The 22,844-nt window shown below is 37.2% G+C and overlaps 1 protein-coding gene across 4 annotated transcripts in view; it reads left to right on the plus strand.

Annotated features, from left to right (window-relative positions):
* The first annotated feature begins 11,127 nt into the window (after positions 1 to 11,127).
* The window catches only part of CDC42BPA (CDC42 binding protein kinase alpha), a 153,821-nt gene continuing 142,104 nt past the window's right edge, over positions 11,128 to 22,844 (plus strand). For all 4 annotated transcript variants that reach the window (XM_081335744.1, XM_081335741.1, XM_081335743.1 and 1 more), the window contains exon 1: positions 11,128 to 12,694. In XM_081335744.1, the coding sequence (XP_081191870.1) occupies positions 12,517 to 12,694 (178 nt within the window). In that variant the 5' untranslated portion in view covers positions 11,128 to 12,516. The remainder of the gene's footprint in view (positions 12,695 to 22,844) is intronic.

Below are 22,844 nucleotides of genomic sequence, written 5' to 3' on the forward strand. Positions count from 1 at the left end.
ACCAAAGCTAGGAAATTATTCCCTATAATACCATAAGACTTTAACAGAGCATTGCATTTCATCAAAAATAAATGGCAGCTGCAACTTTATAATACAGAGTGAGCCCTGCCTTCCTAGAGGTTCCCTAAAACCTAAAACTATACTAAATACCAATATCTGCTTTTTGCATTTCAAGCTCTAACTCCCAGGCTTCAGAAATTAATTTCAGGAATATGGCATTAGAAAGATAAGCTCACCTGATAACTAATTATCTGCTTTCTTCTACTAACATTCTGTCAGTCCTTTGAATCTTTTGGAATGTACAGTTAGGGTATTATAATAGAATCTTAAAAAGCATGTCCAAAAACCCCTTTATTTCAACCTATATCTGAGATGAGTTACGAGGGCAATTCAGAAATAAACCTCCATTTGGTTATCAATGACAGACACTCGCAGATACAGAACTTTTATTATACACATTAGAAAACTACAACATTACATTACTTTTTGACATAATCACCTTTCAAACTGAGGCACTTGTCATAACATCTTACAAGGTTTGAAATTCCTTAGCAGTAGTTACTCGGCACCAAATCTGGACTATGGGGGGTGTGTGATCAAAAACATCCCAAAGGAACTGCTTCAAAAGTTGAAGTTGGTTGTGTCTAGAGGTGTGAGGGCGAGCATTATTGTGAACCAACACCACACCAGAAGTGGTGCTGCAATGTCGCGTGGTCGCACAGAGAGACGGACACTTGAGCTGGGTATTACTTCTTTATTTGGATCGTGAATGAAGCTGGGGCAAAGGGGTTTACCTGGCGCCTCTTATACCTGCCCAGGTGAATGGTGACCAATAGATTTGAACCTGGGCTTCCCGCCAGTGCAGGTGGCCAATGGATTTAAACCCTGGCTTCCCGCCAGAGCTGACCATGCCCTGGGGCTGTCAACGACTCGCTCTATTCAGGCTTTCCCGCCAAAGCGGTTATAGCCTGGAGCTGTCCAGCCCCCTGCTGTGCTGGCATTTCCGTGTGTGCTTAACAGCATACACTACAGGTGCCATAGAAAATCCTGCCAGATGTGAAGATGCCAAAGGAGTATTGCTAGTGAAGTTTATGGAGCATGGTTCAACCATCAATTTAGAAGTCTATTGTGAAACATTATGAAAACTCAGATAAGCCATCCATAACAAGTGTCAGGGCATGCTGACTTCCGGTGTGGTGTCGGTTCATGATAATGCTCGCCCACACACCACTAAGCACACTGCTTTTGCTTGGAATGTTTTTGATCACACACACATCCCCAATAGCTCAGATTTGACACCGAGCAACTACTGCTAAGGAATTTCAAACCTTGTAAGACGTTATGACAAGTGTCCCAATTTGAATGGCAGTTATGTTGAAAAGTAATGTAATGTTGTAGTTTTCTAATGTATATAATAAAAAAATTTCTGAATGAGCACTAAATTCATCTTAAAACATAACCGTGCTGACAAGTAGCATATAGAGAGGAGGAGGATCTGTATCAAACAGGAGCATCACAATGTTCCTTTGTACTGCAAAGGGATAGTAACACTGACAGCTAGTGACCAAGTAGTCCAGTCCTAATTTCACGCTCAGTAGCTTGTGGAAGTAGCCAACCGGCAAGAACATGCCATTGTGACTGGCCAATTCATAATAACAACAGTTATTACCATGACACTTAACTGTACAAAAATTAGGACAGAATAGATAAAACGGTGCCTTGTATGAGTAATTACAACAATAAAAATACAGCTAAGTAAAAAAAAAAAACCTTTGTCAACCAAAGCAGTAAAAAATTGTAAGGAATCCAAAGGTGACAAAACTGGCAACTTGTGGCTCGTAGGACATGGATTAGGTTTAAATTAAATTCTGTGCAGCCCAGGACTATTGCACAGGAGAGGTGTCTGAAGCAGCTCTATACCTACAGTTTGTTTGGAAACAGATCTAGCACTTTAAAAACAGTGCTGAACCTATGTTTATAAAGACCCTACACAAAACTTGTCAAGCATCTTAGAAAGGCAATCTAAAGGCAAAAAGCATTTTGGAAATGCCAGTCAAGCATTATGCAGGCAGATACCTCTGTAGAAGCCAGATGCCTGGCATACCCTGCAACTCAAGCCAAAATGGCCATAGTGGTCTGTTTCTAGACTCTGGAAGGAGAGTGTGTTCTTGCCAGGAGTTTCTCAGTCCTTCAGATAGATAAAGTTAAGGAAGAGAAGCAGCTGAAGTTTTTATTATTATTATTATTATTATTATTATTATTATTATTATTATTATTATTATTATTATTATTATTATTATTATTATTATTATTATTATTATTATTATTATACCGCCCTTCTCCCGAAGGACTCAGGGAGGTGAACAGGGCAGTACATATTAAAAGACAAAATACAAAAATTAAGTTTTAGGAATTCTCTTTATTGTTATAAGGTACAATAACAGAATTTTGAAAGTTGGTCAGAGGCTCTCTCTTTCCCATCTTATAGCAAACCAAATCAAGGCAAATTTTCTGATGAATCTGTTGTATCTCACGGAGGGCTTACTGAGAACCTAGCACCACCTAATGTTCTCCAAACTTTCTTAGAGCCATCCCATTTCCTCATGCTTCAAATCATATTTAAAATGAAGAGAGAAATATTCTTCCAATATGAAGAACACATCTCTGTCTCTTCCACATTAGATGTTATGCACTTATTGCATGGAAGAAATGAATTATGAGTCATTTGCACTTCCTATCTTATCATTTCTGACAAATATACCAATTGGGGATTATTCAGACAGAATTAAGTTTTTACTTTGCATTTGTTCAGTAAGAGACATGGTTTTGCAACTACCTATGACAATTCCACCACTTGCCCTGAAATAAAAATATTAACATATGTTAACAGGACAGACAGAGTGTTGGCTTATGACCATAGGATCACATTATTCCTTTATTACAGTAAGAGCAATAAAAAAAATACTTGAAGGCATTATATTGCATTGCAAAATCATTGTCTATTATCTGCTGTATAGTTTCCATGTTCAGCACTCCTTTTTTAACTTTTCCATAATTAAATGCAATCAGAGAAAGAAAGTTGCATTCCCAAAGAGGAAACTAATTCCCTGGCAGAAGCAGGAATGGAATCAAAGAATCCTGAGGTCCTCCAGTTTAATCACCACAGATATAAAATAGGCTATTTTTATTGAAAGCAGATGGCACACATTTTTTCTGCCTGTCACTTTAACTATATTTAATCTCTGCAATAAAATGTGCTTATATCATGCCTAAGTATGCATATATTGCCATATTACCTCTGTATATATCCACAAATAGCTGTAATATGAGTACATATTCATTTACATATATCAGATACACATATAATGGATAGATTGACAGATAACTACATTAGAGGTGCAGCTGTGACTGAGTATCTTATATACAAGTATGCTGTTCTTAATAGGGATTCAAGTCAGCTTTATTTTCTGATCTAGAAGTAATCTTTACATTAACTATAAATTGAATGATGAGTTATTTTAAAAAACAGTATTTAAAGGGAAACTGTATAAAGCAGTGGTCCCTTGCGGCTTGGTGGCCTGGCTGGGAGGGAGAGGGGAACTGGGCTGCACAAGCCGTAGGGCGGCGCACAGGCATGCACACATGAGCATGCAGCCCTTGCCTGAGTGGCAGCCAACATGCATGCACGCAAGTGTCCACCGTCCTGCTGCTCATGCAAGTTGAGTGGCATATGCGCGCTCTGGCCAGCCACTTGCATGGCCCAATTCCAAATAGACCACAGCCCAGTAGTAGGCCGCAGCCTGGGGATTGGGGACCCCTGGAATAAAGTAGTAGATTGGATTTTTCTGAATCAAATCATTTTTACCAAATGATCTGTAAATGACTTGGTTCAAACAAGGTCACTGAGTGAGTAAAGACGGAGAGCAAATAGGAGTTTGGTGGGAAAGGCTTTTCTTCTTCTTCCTTTGTTCATTCGAGGAACATTAGACAGAGAAAACTACTCTCATGTCTTTCAGGGGCTGAGCCATGTTTGTTTTCCCTCACTGAAGATGATGACAACTACACATGCTGCATGCTGATTGCCCTGCTGAAAGAGAAGGGAAGGAGCTAGAGGCATACCTATTAACCTCCCAGCCTATCAGGAAGAAGATTTTAGATCTGTCATAAGAAATGGCTGCAGGATAACAATACCAAGACGCATCACAGAACTTGAAAGAAAAACAAACAGAAGCAGTATAGAAATGAACAAATCGACATAAAGGGCTCTTTTTCTCTGGAGCTTCAGAATAGATTCCCGGAGAAGAGGTTTATGGATGAAGAGCAGCTGCCATAAGTTTTAGGGACTGAGAAAGAGAACCCCACACAATTTGCAAAAGGAAATATTCCTGCCTACACCCATGTGTTAGTGACTGGAGTCTGCCTACTAAGAGGGACCAGAAAAGCAACCTGTTGGCCTGACAATCTGTTGAGATCTGTTGAGATCCCACTGAACATGGATAGATATGAATCCAATAAGGCTTGGACTGCTACATGTTTTCAGTACCAGTTTTCTTTCAAGTCTTCTGTAATTTTTCGCCCCAAATGGTTGTCTACTAAAACTGCTCTGTCTAAAACCTCTTAAATATACAAGAGAATTATTTTTATTAAAGCTTTGCAGTTTTCCAACATGCATATTTTTCCAATATGCATATTTCTCTAATATGCAAATGTCTAAAATTATAATTTATAAATTAATTGAAATACAGTTTAATTCAAAGAGGTAAATATTTCAAGTGAAATTAGGTAGTAACCCTACTGAGTGGATTATTCTTTTACAAAATAGAGAATAGGATATTAAAAGAAAACCAAATGTCTACACTTTTAAATGGCCACAATTTCTGCTTCAGAACCCTGGAAAATATTGTTAAAGCCAATTCATCAGTCTCCAAGCCTTCCAAAATGAAGGTTCATCTCATAAAGAAAGTAATTCTAACCTGAACTCTGCCCAATTTACTGCCCAATCCCCTCACTTTTATTCCCCTAAGATGGAAGTATGCCTCCTTATCCAATGATTTTGGTTTACATTATGTGAATCTATCTGATCATATAGGAAACAAACTCTGAGGGTACCGACAAATCCAGCAAACTACTTTTTTACCCTAGAAGACCATTGAATTGACAGCTTGTGAATAAATTCAGAAGTTGGAAGGCAAGGCAAGGCAAGGTTTCTCTCTGTGTTTACAAATTTATTTTGCAGTGCTACGAAAGAAAAATATTATTCCAGTTTTAGACAAGTCAGAACGGAACCTAAAAAATGAAATTCATTTTATGAAAAGAACTGATATTGCACTGGTCCAAAGCTGCTTCTGAACTTTTTAACTATGGTTAAGTATGTCCATCCCCTTCATGGATTACTGCCTTGTCGTGGCAAAGGGGCTTGTGTAATTCAATGAAGCTATGAGCTATGCCGTGCAGGGCCACCCAAGACGGACAGGTCATAGCAGAGAGTTCTGACAAAACGTGATCCACTGGAGAAGGAAATGGCAACCCACTCCAGTATCTTTGCCATGAAAACCCTATGGACAGTACCAGAAGGCAAAACGATATGACGCTGGAAGATGAGCCCCTCAGGTTGGAAGGCGTCCAATATGCTACTGGGGAAGAGCAGAGGGCTAGTACTAGTAGCGCCAGAAAGAATGAAGCGACTGGGCCAAAGCCAAAAGGACGCTCAGCTGTGGATATGTCTGGTGGTGAAAGGAAAGTCCGATGCTGTAAAGATTTTTTCTCCATAGGAACCTGGAATGTAAGATCCATGAATCAAGGAAAGCTGGACGTGGTCAAACAAGAGATGACAAGACTGAACATCGACATCTTAGGTATCAGCGAACTAAAATGGACAGGAATGGGTGAATTTAATTCAGATGACCATCAGGTATACTACTGCGGGCAAGAATCCCTCAGAAGAAATGGAGTAGCCTTCATAGTCAATAAAAAAAATAGGAAAAGCAATACTGGGATACAATCCCCAAAATGACAGAATGATCTCAGTTCGAATCCAAGGCAAACCATTCAATATCACAGTAGTCCAAGTCTATGCCCCAACCACCAGTGCTGAAGAGGATGAAATTGACCGGTTCTATGAAGCCCTACAGCACCTTATAGAAGTAACACCAAAAAATGATGTCCTTATCATCATGGGGGATTGGAATGCTAAAGTAGGAAGCCAAAAGATAACTGGAATAACAGGCAAGTTTGGCCTTGGAGTACAAAAGGAAGCAGGGCACAGGCTGATAGAATTTTGTCAAGAGAATACGATGGTCATAGCAAACACTCTTTTCCAACAACCCAAGAGACGGCTCTACACATGGACATCACCAGACGGTCAACACAGAAATCAGATTGACTATATGCTCTGCAGTCAAAGATGGAGAAGCTCTATACAGTCAGTAAAAATAAGACCAGGAGCTGACTGTGGCTCAGACCATGAGCTTCTCCTTGCAAAGTTTAGGCTTAAACTGAAGAAAGTAGGGAAAAGCACTAGGCCACTCAGGTATGAATTAAATCATATCCCTGTTGAATATACAGTAGAGGTGACAAATAGATTTAAGGAATTAGATCTGATAGACAGAGTGCCTGAAGAACTATGGACAGAGGTTCGCGACATTGTACAACAGGTAGCAACCAAAACCATCCCAAAGAAAAAGAAATGCAAGAAAGCAAAATGGCTGTCTGAGGAAGCTTTGCAAATAGCTGAGGAAAGGAGGGAAGCGAAAGGCAAGGGAGAAAAACATAGATATGCCCAATTGAATGCAGAATTCCAGAGAATAGCTAGAAGAGATAAGAATGCCTTCTTAAATGAACAGTGCAAAGAAATAGAAGAAAACAATAGAATAGGGAGGACCAGAGATCTTTTCAAGAAAATTGGAGAGATGAAGGGAACGTTTAATGCAAAAATGGGCATGATAAAGGACCAAAATGGCAGGGACCTAACAGAGGCAGAAGAGATTAAGAAAAGGTGGCAAAATTACACAGAAGAACTATACAAGAATGAGCTTAACGTCCCAGATAATCACAATGAGGTGGTCACTGACCTCGAGCCAGGCATCCTAGAATGTGAGGTGAAGTGGGCCTTAGAAAAGCTGAGCAACAACAAAGCTAGTGGAGGTGACAGTATTCCAGCTGAGCTATTCAAAATCTTAAAAGACAGTGCAGTAAAAGTGCTACACTCAATTTGCCAGCAAATTTGGAAAACTCAACAGTGGCCACAGGATTGGAAAAGATCAGTTTACATTCCAATTCCAAAGAAAGGCAGTGCCAAAGAATGTTCAAACTATCGCACCATTGCACTCATTTCTCATGCTAGTAAAGTCATGATTAAAATCCTACAAGCTAGACTTCAGCAGTATGTGGATCGAGAACTACCAGAAGTACAGGCAGGATTTCGAAGAGGCAGAGGAACTAGAGATCAAATTGCCAACATACGCTGGATCATGGAGAAAGCTAGGGAGTTCCAGAAAAACATCTACTTCTGCTTCATTGACTATGCTAAAGCCTTTGATTGTGTGGATCATAACAAACTGTGGCAAGTTCTTAAAGAGATGGGAGTACCAGACCATCTTATTTGTCTCTTGAGAAACCTATATGCGGGTCAAGAAGCAACAGTGAGAACTGGACACGGAACCACTGATTGGTTCAAAATTGGGAAAGGAGTCCGGCAAGGCTGTATACTGTCGCCCTGCCTATTTAACTTATATGCAGAGCACATCATGAGAAAGGCAGGGCTAGATGAATCAAAAGTTGGAATTAAGATTGCCGGAAGAAATATCAACAACCTAAGATACGCAGATGATACCACTCTAATGGCAGAAAGTGAAGAAGAACTAAAGAGCCTCTTGTTGCGGGTGAAGAAGGAGAGTGCAAAACTTGGGTTGAAACTTAACATTAAGAAAACCAAGATCATGGCATCTGGCCCTCTCAATTCTTGGCAAATAGATGGGGAAGAAATGGAGGTAGTGACAGATTTTGTTTTCCTGGGCTCCAAGATCACTGCAGATGGGGACTGTAGCCAAGAAATTAAAAGACGCTTGCTCCTGGGGAGGAAAGCCATGGCAAATCTAGACAGCACACTAAAAAGCAGAGACATCACCCTGTCAACAAAAGTGCGTATAGTCAAGGCTATGGTCTTCCCAGTTGCAATGTATGGCAGTGAAAGTTGGACCATAAGAAAGGCTGAGCGCCAAAGAATTGAGGCCTTTGAACTATGGTGCTGGAGAAGACTCCTGCGAGTCCCTTGGACTGCAAGGCGATCAAACCGGTCAGTCCTAGAGGAGATCAATCCTGACTGCTCTTTAGAAGGCCAGATCCTGAAGCTAAAACTCAAATACTTTGGCCACCTAATGAGAAGGAAGGACTCACTGGAGAAGAGCCTAATGCTGGGAAAGATCGAGGGCAATAGAAGAAGGGGACGACAGAGAATGAGGTGGCTGGATGGAGTCACTGAAGCAGTAGGCGTGAGCTTAAATGGACTCCAGAAGATGGTAGAAGACAGGAAGGCCTGGAGGAATGTTGTCCATAGGGTCGCGATGGGTCGGACACGACTTCGCAGCTAACAACAACAACAACAACAAAGTATGTCCATATGTCATGCAATTAAAGAATTTTCATCACATTGTTTGACTGTTACACAAATAGAAAGCAAACCTCACTTTCTTGTAGCATTAAAGATGTTACCTAGTCGGGTAATGAAAAGTCTGCAAGAAAACAACCAAGCTCAAAGAGCACAAAACACTCCACAATTCAACCCTGAGCTACAAATAGTCTCTTCTATTGGCATCATTTTTGTTTCTTGGGAAGAGGCATTTTCTCCATTTAAAATGAAGAATTCATCTTTTCAAGCAGTCTTTTAATCAATGAAGGAGAATTTTTTCATCAAATCTCCAAATCAGTTCATGTTTCAAGTTGATTGCTTCATCATAACAATATAGACAATTTTAAAAACAAGGAAAAAACAGCTTTTTAAAAAAGTATATTTTATTAATTTTTATCGGGTAAACAGCATGTTGTCTGGGTGTATATTTTCAAACAATAACAATTAGTTTCTATAATTCCATAATCCACATAGTAGCTTTCCTTGATTTTCTCTTCTTCCAATAATACTCATTTATTAATTTTAAATTAGTACACTTCTTTGTATTTTAATAGATAAAAATTGAATATAAACATTTTTCTAGTATTTCTACAAATAACAACCACATCAATGTGAAGCTTCTTTTCTAATTAATCATCTTAATCACCTTATCATAAATCCTGTTTTTAAAGTTCTTATTTAAAAAACAGCTTTAAACTGCGCCACTAATCTAAAATTAAACTCAACTGGACACAGAATTTATCTTCCATGCCATTCTATTCGTACTGGTTAGCTTGTTATTTTCTTAGCATGTTGAAAATTGAATGATATTAAGGAATACGTATGAATAACCACTACTTCCAGTTTTTATACCATTTCCATCATACCCAGAAGCAGGAAAAAAAATGCTGTTTGAGAAGGGAGCAGGATCAGTGATCTGCAGTAAGAAGAAAAAGTGGAAGAACAGTTCCCAAATATAATCTCTGGGAAAGATGTCTCATTATTCTGCCGCCTGACTGGCCGTTGAAGAAGAGAGGACAGACCAGTAGCCATATATAAAAAAGGATGTTTTTAGCCACAGACTGAGTTAGTTACAGTGGTGGACCCATAACCAATTAAATAATTTAAGGTAGAGACTGAGAAACAAAAGTTGCTATATTTTGAGTAGAGAATTCTACGTGACACACTACATAACCAACAATCTTTTTTTGAAAATTGATATACTGTATATAACACTCTTTACATATATGGATTTATTAAATCTTTGCAGTATGGAACATGTGAATATCTGTCACATAACGTGATTGTAAGACAGTTCGGCAACACAAGATACTGAGAGAAAAAAAAGAAAAAAAAGGGGGGGGATTATTCAGCCAGAATTTGCACCTGTATCTATATGTAAATTATATTTGCCACTGTTTTTATCGTCACTGCAAACCAGTGTGATGCAGAAGGCAGTGAGGAAATAGTGATCCTAAATTGGGGATTACTGATCCAAAATTAGGCACTGAGTTTCATGACTTGGACCTGTTAATTCTATCCTACACACTCTATCCTAACCACACTGATTTTTAAAAAGATAAATTAAGTAAAAAGTGGAAAAATGGAAAATACTGGAGAGAACATCAGCAAAAGATTCAGTATGTGTGTAGCATGGGAATGTTAAAACTGGGACATAGGGTTGTCATCAACTACTGTACCAATCCCAATTTTCAACAGCCAGGCCCTTAAAATGGGATGCAAAGGGTTGATAACATCAGATGTCCCTTTTCTGTTATTGCTAAGTGTCAATCAATCAATAGGTATCACAGGCAGCTTTACAGTTTTGGAATAAAAATGGGTGTTGTCTCAGAGGCGCTATTTTTCAAGAGGCAACTGGAATTTCTTGTTTTTCTTTGAAGACGTTTTCACTTCTCATCCAAGAAGCTTCCTTAGCTCTGACTGGATGGTGGGGGATTGAAAGATTTATATTCCGTTTATTATTTAATATTCCAGTCAGAGCTGAAGAAGCTTCTTGGATGAGAAGCGAAACGTCTTCAAAAGAAAAACAAGAAAGTCCAATTGCCTTTTGAAAAAGCATCTTTGGGACAACCCATGACCTGGATGACTGAGAATCTCCACAGACAAAAATGGGCGTTTTTTCCCCAGTTTCCCGTCATCAAATACTTTCCCTTTAAAAATGCAGAAAAGACGGGGAAGCGGGGGGGAGGACAAACCGCGACTGTCAGAAATTGTGGGAGAAGCGCTTTTAAGCGGTCGGCTGGATCAAATGCCAAGTAGCCACAGAGTTTTCAAAGTCCCAAAGGCGAGATGGGGTTGCGGAGCACAGGTACGTTCTCGCGGGTTGGGCGAGAGCCTTTGACGCAGCCAGAGGAGCCCCAAACGCAGCTTAGCAACCTGGTCCTGCAGTAGCCCGCAGGGCGTTTCCGTGCGGCTTCTGTTCCCTCCCCTCAGGTCCGCCTGTATCCCTGCATTCCTCGCTGCCGTATAAGCATCTCTCCAGTGCTCTCCGCTCCCTCCCTCTCATTCCCAACCAGCTTGCAGCCTCGTTTGCCTCTCTGCAGCTTCGCTCGCTCAGAGCTTTAGGAGGGAGGGTGAAGAGGCCGCCATGTTGGATCCGGAGAATTCAGTAGCAGCCGGAGCTTGTGCATGAGGCTGTGTGGTGTCAGTGAAGGCGGACTGTGAAAGAAGAGGAGGAAAACGACCACGACGAGGAAGAGGAAACGGAGGAAAGAGTGGGGGGGAGTACAGTCTATCACTGTTCGCTACTCGAAGATGCCCTAAGTATGGTGGACCGAAAGACGGGCAGCATCTTTCCATCTCTTGCACTAGAAAACAGCAGCAGCACAGCATCTTTTGGGGGAAGCGCGCAAGCGGAGTGGGAGATGTATGTGGATTGAAAAAAGCAAGATCCTGTCGCCCTGTCAAGAGAAACAAGGAGCTAGAGGACGTGCAGCGATATGGAGAGGATTTGCTAGGATTATTACCAGCCCAGCCTACCCTTCCCTTGACTGGATGTGCTAATACAGTATTTAAGAGAGGACATTTATTACTTTCCCCGATATTTAAAGAGGGGTGTGACTCCCCCCCCACATGCTCCCCCTCCCCAGGATATTGGGGAGGGAGGTTAAGGAAATACAGACTATACATTATTTTTTGGAATGGTGAAGAGCCTTAATGGAAGAGTGGCACCGATTGCCCTAAGGAAGGATTCTGTTTCCAAGGACTTTTCTTCCTCCCTTCTTCCCGCTCCCCACTTTCTGAAGAGTTGCCACTAATGCATTTTCTAAGAGGTGGTGGAGGTGGAGGTGGAGGTGGTGGAGAAGGTGGAGAAGAAGGTGGTGGAGGTGGTGGATATTCTCCGGCACTAGATCTTCAGAATCCTGTGCTTTTTATTTTTTGCCCTCCCACTTTCAAATAGCTTTCTTCCTGCTGCTCTTTCCTTGAAAGTGAATTGTTATTGCAAATGGAATGGGGACTTTACACTTAAATGATGCAGAAGGATTCATTTCGGGATTGGGTTTCATGCTCTGAATTTCGAATGAAGGAGAAGACCTTTAAAAATCTATATGGATGATAGAAGAGTGGATTCAGTCTTGGGATTAAATTTTAATTATTATTTAAATGTATAAAGTATATATTTTCTCTTTTAAATGTTATTAAAAGAGATTTTAGGATAATTATTTTTCTGTAATACTCTGTATATATTGTAGATGTATGTGTGGACAGACTGACCAAGTTACAATTCTCAGAATGGCAGTTCTGAGATGGATTATACGTTCAGCACCATCTTTAAAGCACTGACTTTTCAAAATTCTTTTTATAAACTGTAATATATTCTAATGTGCTAAATTTGTCAAAGATAGCACAGAATAATAAAGAAGGAAAGTCTGTTAAGAACTGAAGCAGCCATGTCTGGAGAAGTGCGCTTGAGACAGTTGGAACAGTTTATTTTGGATGGGCCAACTCAGACCAATGGGCAATGCTTTAGTGTGGAATCCTTGTTGGATATACTCATCTGCCTTTATGATGAATGTAATAATTCACCCTTGAGAAGAGAGAAGAATATTCTGGAATTTCTAGAATGGGGTAAGTTTGACCATATACACTTAACAATTACACATTACTCCACAATTTGTTTATGTTTTGGTGTGACTTACATTTAATCAACCTATGCTAATGATTTATATTAATTGGTACTGCTGTTATTAAGACATTAGGTATGCATCTATTTTTATAGTTTTTAAATCCGTCGGTAACCACAATTTTATATTGGGAATCTCTGATTTCAAGGAGTAAGAAGTTTTAACTGGTCTTGGTCCTGTCAGCCTGTGTAAACATGACTTTTGAAGGCCTAATATAGAAAGATGATGGAAAATACTGTTTGAGTTGAGATGTGTGTATGTGGGGGGGGCAAATAATGAAATCACTGTTATATGTATATTATGTAAAAATAATGAAGGTAGAAATTAGATATGTTCTGAACTACTGTTGATTTGGCTGTGATAGAAAACAAATAACCTAAGTTTGTTTTTTCTCACCATCCATACAGTAATAAAACAGGCTTTTAGAAGACTGAAATGTCAAACAATTGGTAGTTAGATAATATTGGCATGATGACAAGGGTGGTTATTTATTTCCTCCTTAGTGTATAATAGTTAAGAGTACAGGTTGAAGTTACATGAGAATAGTTATTTTGTGACCTCCAAGCATTAAAAATGTACTGTATATATTTGAAATGATGCAAAAAGGTTTTTATGATATAGGATTTTTAAAACAAGCTATTTGAAATTAGAGAACATAAAGTGGTTTTCTAAGATCATATGGAAATATCTGAAAGAAAGCAATTATGATTATACTTTACAATCAAAAGAAGTAAAGCAGACTGAATTCTCATGCATATTTAATTTAAAAATACTCAGAGAAGCTAAAGAATTATTGGTGCACTTTTAAACAGGTTTACTCAATATCACTAAGTTCTCTAGATCGTTCTAGTGTGTAGTATAGTGTAATATAGTGTAGTGTGTTTTAGGATGACAACCTAACAGTTGCTTAGACATTATCCCTAAACTTTTTTGTAATCTTTAAGAACATTTTTTTGGTTGATAAAATTGCAGCATAGTTGCCATTAAAGCTTATTGTATGCATTTTCATTTATATTAATTATTTTTAATATACTGCCCACTCCATACATGTCCACACATAAGCATGCATATATACATTGACACTGTACAGAAGGGTATAATTATACTCAAGACATTGAACTTGATATCAGTTACATCAACATTAATATGGTAATAACCACATATGTTGACTGCAATCTGTTATACATTGAGAAGTAAATGTGTTGTTCCAGTATAATGAAAGAACTTTTATTGTTTTATTTAAAATGCTTGTACATACTTTTCCAAGTGCCAAAGCATGTGGAAAACACCAAAACATTTTTTTTCAAAATTATTGCACTAAACAGGCACTTAGGGTGAATACTGCTGAAAAATAAAGGGCTAGTAACGTATGTTATTATTAACATAGTAATTCAAGTTTTTCTGCAGTTGCTAAATTATTTTCTTTTTCCATGTTTTTTGTTGCCAGACATGCATTGTAGATCCATTCATACATGGTGAAAAAACAGTGAATAAGATAATATAGGCTTGGCATAACTTTTGTTCACTCTTACAACATTTCTGCCACAAAGCCTCCAAGGTAACTTGCATATAAGCAAGAACAAGGGGGGAAAAAGAAGGAAACTTAGATACTTATTTGGGCATTATAATATTTTCATGACAGTCTTGAACAGAAACATTTTGGACAGGTGGTGTCTGATAAGATGGTCTCAATAAAGCAGAGGGAAGTAGTTCTGTTTTCCATCTTTCCCTCTGAAGTAGCCTATGACTGTTGCTGAGTCTTAGTTGACAGAGAGTACCAAACACAACTGGAGTGGCCACAAAAATCTATGAAATGGCCCTTTCTTGCTGTCTGCAGCAGCACCTTCATTTATAGCAGCGTTTTCCAACCTGGCTGGGGAATTCTGGGAGTTGAAGTCCACGCATCTTCAAGTTCCTAAGGTTGGGAAACGCTGATTTATAGAATAGAATAGAATCCTTTATTGGCCAAGTGTGATTGGGCACAGAAGGAATTTGTTTCTGGTGCATAAACTCTCTGTACATATAAGCAACAAGTGATAAATCATGATCATAAAATACAATAATGATAAATGATATGATGCATTTAGTAGTAAGAATGTAAAACTTCGGTAAATGCTGTAGTAATATATCTGCGAAGTGCATAGAGATGTTCATATAAAGCAGTATTTTGGACAACATATTTAGGTAATGATATCTTTAGATTTAATTTAGAATTAACTTTGTGGTATGTTCCCCTTTGAGTTTACGATTCATAATACGTACTAAATCAATTCACTGTGGAGAGATCTTTAAACAAATTGTTATCAATTGATGAATTAAAATAAATGTTAGGATTAATGCAAATGTTAGAATTTACTTTTGAAATGTTAAGCATAGCCGTATAAATTTCCTATGTAGTTTTGAATTCTTTCGGGACTTGCATTCAGCATAACTTGGTCATTGAAAATTATAAAGTTTCACAGATACAATTGTCCATTATTTCAGATTTGTGAGTATTTATTATGGCAGAGTTCAAGGGGAAGCAGAACTGACAGTTTATTTTTTAACCAATGTAATTATTTTTATACAAATCTACTTTCGATATATATTTACTTTATATGTAGATATTTTTATGGAAAATAACACATTCAAAAATGCTTACTGTTTTTGACGTGAAACTATAGGTGACAAAAGTTCAGTTTTTGTAATTTGCCTGACCTTCTGATGAACAACCTTGAAAATATATAACAATTTTGGTGTTGAACTTCTGCACAATAGTTACTTAATATATTCCATTTATACAGGATTAGTTTGTGCTTCACTATTATTTAGACTAAAAGGGTGGGAAAAATAGGTGCTTTCTTGTAATAAATGGAGCCTGGAAAGATTTGAAGATACTGTTTTCCTTTATTTGTATCTTGTCACTGGTGACTGGATAAGGAAATATAGGACAGGATGTAGAAGATAAAATGAAAGACTACAGCAGAGATGTTAAAAGTATGTTAATTCTAAATGCAGAACACTTTTTAAAATGGAAGATAAGGTATCAGAGGATATCTTGATTTAGATTGAAAACTATACTGTAGTTAGAAAAGTTTAAAGGTTGTATTCCTAATCTTATTGCATTAGTTAGTCACATTCACGTCAAAGTGAGTTGTTCCAAATGTATTAAATAATCCTACCACTTAGCATTTATGTATTATACTATATTTAAATCACTTCAGTCATTTTATGAAGTATGTATAATACAGTAACCAAGATTATTAATGATTATTTTGAATTGTATAGACTAGAATGTAAGAAAATGATACTTTATCTTCATCATTATGCCATTGTTATTTCACTGGCAATTCAGTAACGCTGCTCAATTACTCATCTAATTCTGAATATTTTTTACTTCAGCCTTTTGTAAAGATTTAGTAGCTTTTGATTTAGTAGCTTCTATTATCTGGAAATTACATTTTATGTCCATTTCTTAAATGTAATAAAATTATGAATTTAATTGGAATTAAACTGGTAATAGATGACCTTATCAAAACAAACAAAAATTAAATTTAAATATAATGTACAAAGAGATTATTTTCAGGATGTATTTCATATGATTACACACATAGTTTCCTCAGAATTGGAGGATGATATACAATTTTTATATGGTTACCGTAGTTATAAATATTTATCACATAACTAATCTGAGATTCCATTCATTTACTTTAGTCCATTTAATGCACATATTAATTAAATTTTTGCTCATTCATAAATGCGATTTAATAAAGATCTGGCTTACTTTATACTGTAAATATTTAGCATTAAATTGTAATTGATGGAAAGCATGGGAGTATCCCGTATGTGAACTTTAGATTGTCAGCTTAAAGTTACAATTTTAAGTAAGAATAACAACTAGCAGAGCAAACATGCAATTAGGAATATTACTGTACTAGCTTCAACATATTATTTTTCCAGTGTTTTTGGCCTAGTCTGCAACACACCTACAGATTTATTTTGGATTTGTCTTCATAGGGTTTGCTAAATTCTGTTTAGTGTTGGAAGGTCTTCCTGAGTCCTGGGTGTCTGACTGATAGTCTCTGCGACTGTGTGCGCACATGCCTACAGAGACAGCTGGGAGCAGCTTTTGAAAAAGCCAGCAAGCTGGAAAAAGATATTACAGCTTTAAAGATTTGAAAAGTGGTGTTTTGTATTTACTTCTGTATATTCTGAATCACCTCTATTGCGCTACTTGCTAGTTTCGTAATTGAATTTTGATTTCAAGAAAACTCATGCTGTTCCGTGATGAAACTTTTTCAGATCCTCAGGCCATAATCCTTTGCATATTTCTCTGGGATTTATTTCCAAAAGAATGTACATAGGATTGCACTGGAAGTAGCAATTTCTATCAGCTCCATAACTTTGATTAATTTTATCAGACTTAGTTATATATTACAAAAGGCCTCGAAAGTATCGATTGCCTACCATTGTGAAAGTCTTAATCTGTACATACACACAATTACCCATTCTGAAAATTATTTTAGCTGCAAGGTGACTAGTTTTGAAAGACTTTATAGTAATGTATCGCTGTGGATCTGTGCTCATCTAGATTTTAAATTTTTAATCTGGGTTTGTCTTCTAGGAATCAGTGGGAATCTGGGAATCATTTTCTCTTTTTATGGCATAGTTTAATTTCGAGTGGAAGAGAGTTTAGAGCAGATCAGCAATGTGGGCTTTGAAATCTCATTGGTCTAGTGAAAAGTAATCTAAATCTTATGGACTGTTTCAGTAATGAGAAGGAATTAAAAGGAGGTATGAGAAGGAGAAAGAGGAAGCGAAGCAATATAGTTTGTTAAAGCAGAATAAATGAAAAAGACATGAAAAGCCCATTCAGCTTTAGCTAAGGGTTTTACTTCATGGTCCTTGGAAGAGATACAAGGGATGTGAACATTGTAACCAAACATTATCAGAAGCAATATGTGTGTGCTTTTAATGTATTGAAATGACTAGAAAATTTTCTTATCTTGAATTTACTTGGAGCCTGAAGTTTTATTTAAGATATCTTATTTAAGATATTTTATGCTGAATTGTATGAATTGTACAATTGGTGAATGGTATGTTATCCATATAAAGTCACAAAACTGAAAGGGGGCATTGAATCCTGCCTTTTGCTTAATGTGAAATCAAATTAAAGTAATCCTGACAGATATGTTTCCAGCTTCTGCTTATCTGTAAGGTACAAAAAGTTTTATTTGGCCTTGCCATGTATAGTTGTTCACATCTTTCTTAATCCAGAAAATAGATAACTGAAGCAAGCACCTTAATTTATAACTCTCTAATAGGAATAGCACTTGGACTTATATACCGTTTCATAGTGCTTTAAAACTCCCTCCAAGTGGTTTACAGAGTCAGTATATTGTCCCCAACAATCTGGGTCCTCGTTTTACCAACCTTGGAAGGATTTGAATCACTGCACCATCACCACTCTTTAATACTTTACAGTGCAGGTATTCCTTGATTTAGAACCCCAGTTAGGAACAAAAAATTATTAAACAGAGCAATAGTTAAGTGAGACATCTCGAATCACTCAGTGAGTGAGATATAATATGACTGTGATTTACAACTCTCCCTTCCAGCTTCCCCATTGACTTTGCTTGTCAGAAGTTGTCTGGGAAGGTTGTGACCGCAGGGTGCTGCCACCATTACAGGGGTAGTGTGAAGGTCATAACTTCAAGGATGGGCCATAAGTCTCTTTATTTAGTGCTGCTGTAACTTTGAACTGTTGTTAAATGAATGGTCATAAATCGAGGATTACTTGTAAAGGTGTTCTTTGTACAATGTTGCCAATAACTTTTCATTAATTTAATAATAGTTTAACTATATTCTGTCAAATTGTAGATACAAACTGCAAAATGTTTATTTCTATTATTTTCTATTACAGCTCAGTGTTGTGTATATGTGTGCATGCATACATACACAAACATGCACACATGCAAGCATATACAAACATATGCATGATGTTTGGTGAACATCAATATGCTCATATATTTTTTCATTGGAATTTGTCTCCAGCAGCATCTTTATTTCCAAGAATGGTAAGATGGGTGGCTACAGCTCAAAGAATTGTTAGCCACCCAGAATCACCTGGCTGAGATGGGTAGCCCTAGAAATTAAATAAATAAACCCAGTGATTTGTTTCTCTGTTGTCTTCTACTCAGAAAAAAATAAAATAGTACAGCATCTAGGAGAAGGAAGAGGCTTTCTGTTGAAATGCATGTCTTTTATCTGGCCATGCCCATGGCTGCCATTTTGTGTGTCAATGTTTTTATTAACTTCATCTACTGCTATTGCTAATAGACCTATTTTTCAACTGTTTATGTCATTGTATTACATTACATTGTTGCAATACCTTTTGGTTTTATCACCTACTCTACAGAAACAATACTATTTTCACTTCATTTATACTAAAATAAAGTATATTTATATCTGAATAGAAGCAGCATTACGTTCTAGGAATTAAAACAGCCCTGAGTGGCAAATACATGTTTCAAAAGTTTATATCTCACTAGAAACATCAGAGAAATCTAGCACATAACTTCAATAAAACATTAAAATATAACTCAAATACTATAATGCTGATAATCCCTGATGGTACCAGCGTCACACTCAAAACATTCTCTGAAAATGTTTTTACCAGTTTTTGGAAGATTACCAGAATGGATACTAGTCTAGCTTTGAGAGGCAGGCTATTTTATGAAACTGGGATCGCTAGGGAAAACCTGCTCGTAACTCTTTTGAACCCCTAACAGTCCAAAACAATATATTGGACATATCAATCAGAGAAGGCAGTCAAGCAAACAAATGCCTAGGAGCCAAATGATACAGGCATTACAGTTTAAAATCAGCACTTTGAACTGCATCCAAAAACCCATTGGCAAGAGCTTTTCTGTCATGATACCTACTCTTTAGAATATCATTCCTCCAGATTAGGTGAGCTCAGTCCTTGGGCATTTCATTAGGCCTTAAAAGACCTGGTTCTGTCATCAGGTCTGGGGATTAGGCTGATATGGCAGATCCCATGCAATGATTGCTTTGATTTGTTATTGATGAATTTGCTTTTACCTTGACTACAATTTATATGTATTTATATTGTTGCCATTTCTTTTCTTTTTTTAACTACCAATACTTCTACCTTACCAATCATTTGTTCAGCAACTGTTCAAAGTTATGACAGTGCTGAAAAAATAGCTTTACTACCTTCACAGCATCCCTCAATCATGTGATCGCTATCACAGTCAGTATGCATTGTCCTATGGTTTTCTTTTCTTGCCCCACTCGCCCACTTGCAGAGCAGATTGATTTGTGAGAAAGAACTGCAAGAAAGTAAGCTGTTTGCTTTTCTACACATCAAAAGCAATGTGATCATGCTGGCAACTCATCCTCTGCTATGGGGTGGGGGTTGTTGAAAAAAGTAAGCGATTTCCATGGAAATCGCCTGACCTTTTCCAGCTGCCGGTGCAACCTCATTGTTCTTGTTGTATTCAAGAGCAAACAGTTAACAGTCCTTCACTTACAACTATTCGCTCAGGGACTGTTCAAAAATACAGCGGCAAAGTTAGGAAGCAAAGAGTAGCCAAAGGTGTGAAATTGATTAGTCTTATCTCTTTCCCAGCAGGAAAGACCAGTTGTCCTTATACGCCTTCCCATTTAGCAATCTCTTCACTTAGTGCTAGAATTGGTCATTAAGCAAGGACTACCTGTATTGTTAGGGTCATGAATTTGAACATATAAATTTAATTAATTAACAAATTAACTCAGGTTCAGATGCTATGCAGCGTTAGATCATTAGAGAAAATCTCATTCAGCAATAACATACACAGAATATAGAATATACAGAAATACTCTGTTCTGTACCAGTTCTGGTTTCCAAGTTATCTTCAGACATAGTCCCATCAAAGCTCATTGCAGTACAGGCATATGGTGATTTAGGCCTGAGCTAATGTTGCTCACAACTGCATACCACTAAAGGTACATGAAGCCTCTTTTGGACCAGGCTCAACTTTCTTATTCATCATTTGTAGAGAGTAAAGAAAATTAACTTGATAGAAATAATGCAGAACTGTAACCTAGGTAAAAGAGGACAAAACATTTTTAAAATTTAGAACAAGGAAATAACATTTAAGAGTAGCTCAGGCAGATGTCTTCTTCATCCACTGAAAGAGGAGGAGATCCTATAATATAATATCCTTAATGAATAAAGACTGACTTATCACAGTGGACAAAGGATCGAGGAACAAATTAACAAGGGGAAACATAGGTAGTCTTGGGACATGTTACATTGTAACTCGAGAGTCTGAAATAATTTTATTTGTGATAACTATGGGGCAGAGTTGCAAGTAATAAATCTCAACCCACTGAACAAAACCCTGTGGAAAGCCATATCTAATCATCAGTTTCTTTAAGAATTTAATCTGAACCAAATCCAAGGCTTTTTCTGTCCTTAGCAATATCTAATGTATCAATTAATAACTGCAAATTGTCTGGCGCCTGATAATGTTTGATAAACCCTAGTGGGAAATATATTAATATATTAATGAAATAGTCCTATAATTAGCACAAACTTTAAGCCCTTTCACCCTAGGTAGAGATACATAGTTAGGTATATATCTGCATCCATATATAGTGGATAACCTTTTCCAATGGTATCATGTAAATAATGAACGAAGGGAGTATCTTTCAAATGAATGTCCATCAAGTTGACTTCTCTTCTTTTTCCAACTGGAACTACCCATTTAAGAAGAATCAGAATAACTGCATAGTACTGCCACGAACTCCTTTTCTTTACCGATAATCCAGAGAGATGTCCTATTCAGTGTATTTAATAATACTGAGAAGTACAATAGGATGAAGAATTAATTCTAAACTTCATAGTTTTTAACAGTTAAAATCCACTGTAGACTGAGTAAATACTTTAGTCTGCTTCTAAAGTATTTCTAAGTTTATAGAAATATTATTATAGAATAATTCTATAGAATAATATTTAAATTTATTCTTTCTGTCCAAACAGAAGAGTATTGTGAATATTTAAATATAGTTTGGATCCTTACAGTGATTTTAGTGTTTAGATTAGTCCTCTACATTAATACTAGATTCAAAATAAATTTGGTGATGTGGTCATATGAATCACGTATGTTTGGCCAGTAGTATTTAATGGTTGATGTAATAATTATTGATGAGAAAGCTGTATCTAAGGAATCTGATTGGTATTTATGTATGTGTCCATTCTACAAAAATGATATTTTTTCATTTCTTGCTGTCATTAAAATATAGTACAATTTTTTTTTTAAATTCCATTTATATCCCGCCCTTCTCCGAAGACTCAGGGCGGCTTACAAGCTTAGCAGTAACCTTCATTCTATGTATATGCCTGCTTATTATTTGATATCCAGTGTTTTTTTTCTATTGATGAAATCTGTCTCATCAGTAGTGAGAGGAGGCAAGCTTTCCAGCAGCTCCTTGTGAACTGACAAAATCCTTTCATTAAATGGTTTGGGCGATTTTTCACAGTAGGTTTGGTGAGTAGGAAAGTAGTGTAAATTGAGACAGAAGAGAAAAATAAATTCTAATTTGCAATTAGATTTGTCCTTATTATACATTAAAATTTAATCATTTAATGATTAAATCCTACCCCCCCAATTTTTGATTATTATTTTTTAACTCTAAACTATTTTTTATGACTTATGACATTTTTAAGGTCAGTTAAAACTGTGATATCACTAACCTAAGAAGGTAGGAATGTCCCAATATAAATCAAAACTAATTTCCAAATTATAAGAGGTGCGACGGCACTGTAACTTAAAGATGCTGGAGATGGTCTTTGCTCTGTTGGTTCAAGCCCTAGCACTGCGTGGCAGAGTGAGCTCCCATCACTTGTCTCAGCTTCTGCCCATCTAGCAGTTTAAAAGCATGCTACAAGTAAGTAGATAAATAGGTATCACTTTGGAAACCTGGTGGCATTTTGTGCAGACGGTGGGACCACTGCCGGTGCTGAACTTGTCCAGATGCGATACCTAATTATGAGGCGACATTGATGGTGAAAGAAGGCCCCAGATGACACTGCAGGACGTCACTCG

Source organism: Vipera berus (genome assembly GCF_964194415.1).
Source record: "Vipera berus genome assembly, chromosome: 1".
NCBI lineage: Eukaryota > Metazoa > Chordata > Lepidosauria > Squamata > Viperidae > Vipera > Vipera berus.